The 8,837-nt window shown below is 37.5% G+C and overlaps 1 protein-coding gene across 4 annotated transcripts in view; it reads left to right on the top strand.

Annotated features, from left to right (window-relative positions):
* Nucleotides 1-36: 36 nt before the first annotated feature.
* The window catches only part of Cpeb4 (cytoplasmic polyadenylation element binding protein 4), a 63,204-nt gene continuing 54,403 nt past the window's right edge, over nt 37-8,837 (top strand). For all 4 annotated transcript variants that reach the window (XM_055604531.1, XM_055604530.1, XM_055604529.1 and 1 more), the window contains exon 1: nt 37-2,354. In XM_055604531.1, coding sequence (XP_055460506.1) covers nt 1,230-2,354 — 1,125 coding nt within the window. In that variant the 5' untranslated portion in view covers nt 37-1,229. The remainder of the gene's footprint in view (nt 2,355-8,837) is intronic.

The raw sequence follows: 8,837 nt of genomic DNA, 5'->3' as shown, positions 1-8,837 counted from the left end.
GCGGCGGCGGCGGCGGCGGCGGCGGCGGCGGCGGCGGCGGCGGCGGCCCAGCAACCGTGAGGAGAAACAAAAGCCTTCTAAATTAGTTTCCAAGCAGGCTAGGGGAAGAGAGAGCGCGAGCCCACGGGGGAGGCCTTTCTCCTTTAGAGTAACTACGGTAGCGGGGTTTTCCTTTTTGTCCATGCCCCCCTTCCCCCTCCCCCCCGGCGGAGAATCGAACTGAGAGAACTGAACAAACCGCCCCTGGGTCCCATGAGGGAAAAAAATCCCGGAGCCGCAGAGAGGGGAAGAGGCAGAAACCGCAGGACCTTCCAGGTCGCCCCCTTGCTCCCCGCACCCCCGGGCCGCCAGCTCGCCCTTGTCCAGTCTCGCTAATCCCTCCTGATCGCGACACCCCCCAGAGGGAGAAACGGGTGTTTCCAACCCCTTTCATGGGGGAAAGGAGGCCGAAGGGAGCCCAAGAACAGCAAACGCAGCAAGATCTGCACTCGGAGCCCCAGGAACAGCCCCAGAGGCCCACACTGCACCCTACAAAAGAACAGAAACAGGACCAGGAACAGCAGAAATCACCCTGCAATCATCTTTCCTTTAGTCAAGGCTGATTTCCTCTTTGGCAACCAGAAATTCACCTCCCGCCCCAGATAACCTAATATAATCTATCTATATATAAATATATAATATATAATGTTCTTAAATTATTCCTGATTTTTTTAACCAAGCTGCCGAGAAAAGAACGTATTCTCCCCGTAATCCTATTCTAATTTTTATGTGAATCTAAACTGCTGAGGAAGACCATATGTGACTGTTAAATTTTATATATATATATATTTTTACTCCGCACAATGCTTATTCTTCTATATCCATAGATGCTTGAGAAGCTGTGTTTTTGTCATTCATGTACATTTTCCTTTGGAAAAAGAAAGCGCCTATTTTACTAACCAAAGACTTGATTTTTACCTTTTTCCTTTTTTATTCCCTCCTAAAAATAAGCCCAATTGGATTCATATCAATATTTTAAGAGATTTTTTTTTTTTTAGTTGTATTTCCTTTAAGAGAGACCAGAATTCCAAATCAGAGATACTTTAGAGTCATAAGCTGTGATCTTTGAGTTAGCTATAAATAAGATACTTCAAGCAAACAGACAGATTTGTGATACGGGGGGGGGGGGGAAGACGTGAGGCATTAGGCTGTCTTTTTTTATCGTGAGATTCTGACCCTAAAAGTAATAAATGGGGGACTACGGGTTTGGAGTGTTAGTGCAAAGCAACACTGGGGCTAAATCTGCTTTTCCAGTCCGGTTCCATCCACACCTGCAGCCTCCACACCATCACCAAAATGCCACCCCCAACCCTGCTGCTCTTACAAATAATAACACAGCCGCCAATGGCAGCAGTGCCGGGTCAGCTTGGCTCTTTCCTGCTCCAGCTACCCATAACATTCAGGATGAGATCTTGGGGTCAGAAAAAGCAAAAAGTCAACAGCAGGAACAACAAGACCCTTTAGAAAAGCAACAACTCTCCCCGAGTCCAGGTCAAGAAGCTGGAATACTGCCTGAAACAGAAAAGGCAAAAGCTGAAGAAAATCCAGGGGACAATTCTTCAGAAAACAGCAATGGAAAAGAAAAAATACGCATTGAATCACCAGTGTTGACAGGGTTTGATTATCAAGAAGCCACGGGCCTCGGTACTTCCACCCAACCCTTGACATCTAGTGCATCGTCCCTTACTGGTTTTAGTAACTGGTCAGCAGCGATAGCACCTTCTTCCTCCACGATAATCAATGAAGATGCAAGTTTCTTTCACCAGGGAGGAGTCCCTGGCGCTTCAGCTAATAATGGTGCTCTCTTGTTTCAAAATTTCCCCCATCATGTCAGCCCTGGCTTTGGTGGTAGCTTCTCCCCTCAGATCGGGCCTCTGTCCCAGCACCATCCTCATCACCCCCATTTCCAGCACCATCACAGCCAGCATCAGCAGCAAAGGAGATCTCCTGCCAGTCCCCACCCCCCACCCTTCACACATAGAAATGCTGCTTTTAACCAGCTGCCTCATTTGGCGAATAATCTTAACAAACCTCCTTCTCCATGGAGCAGCTATCAGAGTCCCTCTCCAACCCCCTCTTCTTCCTGGAGCCCCGGAGGTGGTGGCTATGGTGGCTGGGGAGCGTCTCAAGGCCGAGATCACCGCAGAGGGCTGAATGGTGGAATAACACCCCTGAACTCCATCTCACCTTTGAAAAAGAATTTTGCAAGCAATCATATTCAGCTCCAGAAGTATGCTCGCCCTAGCTCAGCCTTTGCTCCCAAATCCTGGATGGAAGATAGCTTGAACAGGGCTGACAACATTTTTCCTTTTCCGGTAAGATGTTGTTCCATTAATAGAATAAGATGAATAAGGAAGCAGTGTGCTGGAATATCTGTGGAATGAAAGAATTGGAGTTGTCTGTGTTCGCATTAGAGATCTTAGAAATGAATCAGTTGCCAGTTTTTATGCCAGTTTTTATTTTAGCAAATCAGTGTAATTGGAACAAAACAGTCATTTCTTGGACCTTAATTTTTCCATTTATAATTACAGATATTGGATAGTTAGCGATGTCCTAATTAATTATAATACCTGTCTTGCTTAACAAGAGAATTTTCTTCACTTGCTTGAGGAAGATTGGCAAAACAGTAATATGCAGCAAAAAAAAGTGTTTTATTGTGGAAACTAATGAATGTTTTCTGCCTATCTGAAAGAACTAACTAAAAATGACCTTTTTGACATTGTAAGTAAGGATTCACTGAAACCAACCCTGAGTTCCAGTTTTCCTCTGGTTATATTTAGATGTAGAGCTTGCAGTCTGAGCAGTCTGAACGATCAATTCAGCCATTCCTCTTAAACCTCTCTGCAAATTCCGACTTTCTTGTGTCAGTAAGGATGACTAGTTAGGGAGAAATGGTACAGATGGTTTCTTTGTCATGCTTAAATTTCTTTATTTCTTTATTTTGCATTACTGGTTATAGAGCCTAGCCTTCTAAGTGCTAAGCATTTCTTTTTTAATACCATGAAGGTGTTGATTTCAGAGGGCCTGTTTTTGGTTTTGCAGGTTTTGTTTTGTTTTTTCGTAGGGGAGTTGTTTTGTTTTGTATGTGATGCCTTTCATGTACTTATTTATTTTCCAGTGTTAACACTAGGGGTGTAGATAATTAAATCATTCCTAAAATAGATCCAGGCAAAGATCACTTGTCTTTATTGCTACTAGTATATCCTTTTTCTGGTAAGAATCACATTATTTGATGTTTTTGAACTAATGAACAGCCAGTTTATCTTGCAGAAACAAGGTAATGGGGATTTCATGACTAGCTGAACATCACTTATTACACTCAATGTATATACTGTAGAGTATGGTCGTTTCTGTGTCCTTAGAAAATTTATAGCAAGTAATAAGGTAAACTGAGCCTGTCCTCACATCAAACTGAAAGGTAAGTTCTATCACTGTCCCACTTATAGATAAGGAAAGGGAACATGAGATTAAAACAAGTATGTCACACACGTGTTTTACAGCAAAAGGGTTATTTTAGATACAGTTCTGCAGGGACTAAAGCATATTATAAAACAGATGTAGTATTTTTGTTTAAGGGAAGTGAGAGTTTGCTAGAGAGAGCCCCGTGTCAGTCCACGGAATTAAATAAATATCTCTTCACTCCTTAAGGATTCAGGTGCAAAGCATCTTAAAACTATTTGGTCAAATTTAGTTTTGTTAAAAGACTCTTATTCTTGCCTGTCAAAAGTTGTTGGCATTTTGCTTTTAGAAAACATTATTTTTTTTGTTCAAGCTAAAAGTGCAATTGTCATGTAGTGACAGATAAATAGCTGTTCAAGACATTGACAATGGCTTTAAAAGTTGTTAGTAATATTTCATAGAACATAAATATTAAAGCAATGTAATACACTTTTCTTTCTTATTTGCTACTCCTAACGCTGACAATAAATTTACGTGACCTCATGATCATTTCCTTATTCTGAGCTTAGTAACTTATGATAAAGATTTGTTTAGGGAAAATGAGAAGTTCAGGAAATGAAATATCTATATATATGTGTCAGGTTTTCTCCCTGTGGGGCTGAGAGGATGTGTTGAACATATGGAATCCTTTTTATCAGTTTCAAATAACAGATTAAGACTGATATTAAAGGATGTTGTTAGAAACTAACTCTTTCAGAGGGCTGGGCATGTAACTCAGTAATAGAGCACTTGTCAGGCCTGCAGAAGGCTTTGGGCTTGATCTTCAGCACTGAAAAAAATATTACCTTCCTCATGTGTTTTGTTTGTTTGTTTGTCTATGTTGAGGGTAAAAGAGGGGTCGGGGGGAGGTAGTCAGCAAACCCAGTTAAAATATAAGAAAGGCTGGGTATGGTACTGCACACCTTAAATTCTAGCACTTGGAAGAAAGGTGGATCTCTGAATTCAAGGCTAGCCTGGTCTACATAGCAAGTTGTAGGCCAACCAGGGCTACATAGTGAGACCCCATCTCAAAAAATATATATATTGTTTTTCAAATAATAAAAAGGTTAGAAAGTGGATTTTATTTTTGCTCCTTATCTTCACCATTTTTGGTAGTGGGTTTAGTATGAGGTTATAACATTCATATTCAATCAGAATAGTATGCATGGCAGTTACATTAAAAAGAAATTACCTGAAATATATCTAATATTGGACAATAGGTATTTAGTTTGAAATGAACCAGAATTTTTTTTTTGCATTCATTTACTTCAAGTCTGACCACATCCAGGGTTTTATACTTAACAATGTTTAAATTTTTCCATGTATATTCATATTTTGTGAGTGTGCACATGTACACATGTGTCAGAAGAGAACTCCCGGGGGCCAGCTTGTCCCTCCGCAGTCAGTCCAGGGAACCAGCTCAGGGAGGAGCTTTTCCCAGTATGCCATCCTGACTGATCTCGTCCCCCCCCCCTTTTTTTTTTTTTTTTTTGCTCCATTTTCAACATTCAGTTTTGTCCACATTTATGAAGTCTGATTAGGCATTCTAGTAGCCTCCTAACTGATCCACCAGGAGTATATTTTAAGAAAAAAAATAAAAGTTGCCTCTGATTTTATTTTTACTTAGCTTAAAGCTTCAAGGTATGAATTAAGAAGGCATGACTTAAATCTTGTTTCAGACCCATTAACTTAATATGCATTTAATAAAATATAAGATGCATTTTATGTTCTAAGTGCTTTATATGTATTAATTTATTCAATAATCCTATGAGGTAGAAATTCTTATTCACATGCCAGATTTGGCTCTTGACCATTAGTTAAGTGGTACCTCTTCCACAAAATCATAGTACAGATATAAGTTGGGAGTGAGAGGAATTCCTCCCAGAAGCATGTAAAGTGAAAGGAAAAAAGTTAACTATATGTAATAACCAAAAGTGGATTATAAGCCAGAAATAGTTTCTGCTACCCTGGAGGCTGAGGCAGGTGGGAGAATCTAAAAGTTATGGGCAGCCTAAGCAATATAACAAAGCTTTCCATTAAAAAACAAAAGTTGGCTCATAGAATTTTAAAAGTGAAAAATAATAGACCATATTTGTTTATCAACTCCAAATGCTAAACTTCATAAGGATACAGCCAATACTTAAATTTTTTATTACATTTATTTATTGTATTTTATGTATGCAAACCAATGCCACAATACATGCATGGAAGTCAGAGGACAACTTGCAGAAATTATTTTTCTCTTTCCACCATGTGGGTCGTGGGGATTGAACTCAGGTCATCAAGGTTGGCAGCAAGTGCATCTACCCAATTGCATTGTCCCAAAATCCTTTCCTGTTTATTTTTGTGTAGTTACTATATGTGAGGAATGGGTTAGCTGCTCTCAGATGGTCTCTATTGCTTCCCATAATAGGATTTCTCAGTTCCATGACTTTTAGTTGTATTGTCCTAGCTTCAAAATAAACAAGGCCCATATTCATGTGAGTAGGTATGATTTGACCCTCATATTAATGATAAAAAATCCTGTCTATCCTGCCAAACACATCCTGAAGCTCCAATTTCCAAACCAAATAATAGATTGGGATGCCTGCCAGAAAATATATTTGAATAGCACCTTTTTGGAGTGATGCCTAGATCTGTCCTTACAGGAAAAGTAGAGCAGAATCCCTCAGTCTATATACTATTGTCTTAAGCTCCATTTATGTTTCCATCTACCTTAGCTAAAAACCAGGAAAGTAGCCACAAAGATTATCCTCAGTCTTGATTGAGGATAGAATTCAGGACTTTACTTAGGGCTCCATTTACTCTTGCCTTAGACACAACATCACAGGTTTGTTAAGTTGTCTTAATTACACAAGTAATTCTTGTCACCATAATAATTTACCTGGTGTTGTCTACTTAGTAGTTTTAAAATTATAGCTCACACTGTGGGCTTATAAACAGAAAGCCACTACAGTCCTTCAGGTTGACAAGCCTTGGTGAATTGTTAAAAATCATCATAACAAGCAACCTCATTCCATTTTATTTTTTTCTTAATGTGATTTCAAGTTTCTTTTTTTTTTTTTTTTTTTTTGCATAGGAAATCTTTTGTTTAACTTAGAGAGAAACCAGTTTTATAATTGTGAACTATGTTTTGGATAGTTCTAGCTATGACAGAATCAAAATAGTGGAAAAGGTGCTGGGAAAAGCCTCTGAGGTACAATTTCTTCCTCTTTGTACAGAGCTTCTCATTAGGTCCATTATTTCCTGATGGAGCTGAAATTAACTGGCATAGCCATTTTGGTAACCCTTTCCCTCATTTAAAAAAGAGATTTATTGCTTTTTATTTTCCGTGTCTAGGCAATTTGCCTGTATGTGTGCTTATGCACCTGCAGGCCTGGTGCCTGCAGTCCTGAAAAGGGCACTGAGTCCCCAGGAACTGACATTACAGGTGGTTATGAGCAGCCATATAGGTGTTGGGATCTGAGCCCAGGTTCGCTGAAAGAGCAGCAAGAGCTCTTAACCACCAAGCCATCTCTCCAGCTACCATGGTAGAATTTTTAACCGTATTTTTTTTTTTCAGGGAAACCATGAAATATGATAAAAAAAAAAAAAAAACAAAAACAAAAAAAAAAAAAACTTGTTCTAAAATCTATTAGAAAAAGCTTGCTTATTGTAAGCCTAGTGAATATGGTTATTGGTAAATAACATTAGGAAAGTGGTATTTAGTTCACCAGGGTAAGCTGCAAAGAGTTATCCTTGGTGGTGCTCCTGAGAAAGAAACAGTGAAAGTACTCTTAAAATTACTTAGGCTTCTGTTTGAATTTTATAGTTTATATTCATTTTTCTTTCAACTTTTCTGTCTTGGTAGAGTGAAAATAATCTTGAAAGCCCTGTGATGTCATGTTGTTTCCAACAATGTGTTATATCTAGGCTTTTGGTTTCATCACAGATAAGATAATGTAAACAACACGCTTTGCTTTAAGGTCACAAGGCCACCGTATGACTATTCCCTTTTTAATTTTGTGTGACAAATAGTCATTTTATTCCATTTGAATTATTCAAAGGTGTGTTACAGAAATTAATAAGTTTCTGACATGCTATATTTAGGATAATATACATATTTTAAATTTTAGTTTTCATCACATTTTATATTATTGAAAAGAGATTGAGTTAAATTTTCAAGTTTCAGAAAATAACTGGTAGATAGATAAGTTGCATATATTATTTTTTAAGTCAGTTTTTGAATGTGAAATATGAATAACTACTGAGAAGGACTATTATGTGAGGTTAAAATGTGGTTGGACTGAGACATACTTAAATTTTATTCTGAACCTGAATGAATGGCCTGGTGTAAGTCTCTTAAATTTTGGAAGCTGATACCTTATCAAGATAATAATGGTGAAGGATTAATTGTAAGACACCTTAAATATGTGGCCATGCTGAAACTGAAAATGTGTCTCTCAAATGTTGAGTAAAATTGTGAAATGAAGGTAATTAGAAATGTAGTTAATGTTTCTCTGAACAATCTTAGTATTGTGTATCTTTTTTTTTTTTTGCTTTATTTCTCAGAGTACACCTTTACAATCAGCTGTAGATGCAACCTATGAAAGAGAAATCATTTAACAGAATTACAGATTTTCTCAGGAAAGCAAGTTTTAGAATGATATATATTTAAACGTTCATTTAAGGTTTGCCTTTGGTGATAACATTTTTACAGACTGTAAATAAGTAATGTATACAGGTGTACAAAGTAGCTTATTTAAGAATTTATTTACAGATTTTCAAATATTTTTGGAAATTTCTATTTTGGTAATGGTCGCATTACATATTACTTTTGTTATGCCTAAACCTGAATCTGTTAGTTTGCTTTAAAGTTTAATCAATTAGCTCCTGGATTAAAATAGAATTAAACTATTAGGTTAGTTTATGATTTGCTTATAATGTTAAAAAATGCATGCTGAATATTACTCAAACATTAGAAAATATTAGAAAGTCTATAAATATATTTTCAAATTATTTTTGTGAGAGACCTATACCTATTTAACAACATAGTTATTCAATAAATGTATGCTAAAATTTAAAGATAAAATAAAACTAAATTAAAATAATGTAAAGCATATATTATATATGTAACTATAATATTAAAAAGTCACACAATATCCAATCTAATTCTACGGTACTACTTCCAACATTATAGTATATAAAGCAACACATAAAGTTTTTTTTCCTTTTTCTTATTTTAGACAGGGTCTCACCATATTGTCCAGGGTGACCTGGGACTTCCTATGTCAGCCCGTCTGGCCTTGAACCTGTGATCTTTTACATCTACCTCCCAGTTTCTTAGATTACAAGCATTTACTACCATACCTGGTGCCTAA

The sequence above is a fragment of the Psammomys obesus genome, unplaced genomic scaffold (genome assembly GCF_907164565.1).
Source record: "Psammomys obesus unplaced genomic scaffold, mPsaObe1.curated_primary_1811, whole genome shotgun sequence".
Classification (NCBI taxonomy): Eukaryota; Metazoa; Chordata; class Mammalia; order Rodentia; family Muridae; genus Psammomys; species Psammomys obesus.
The sequence above is the reverse complement of the archived record's forward strand: the minus strand, read 5'-3'. Positions and strand labels throughout refer to the sequence as shown.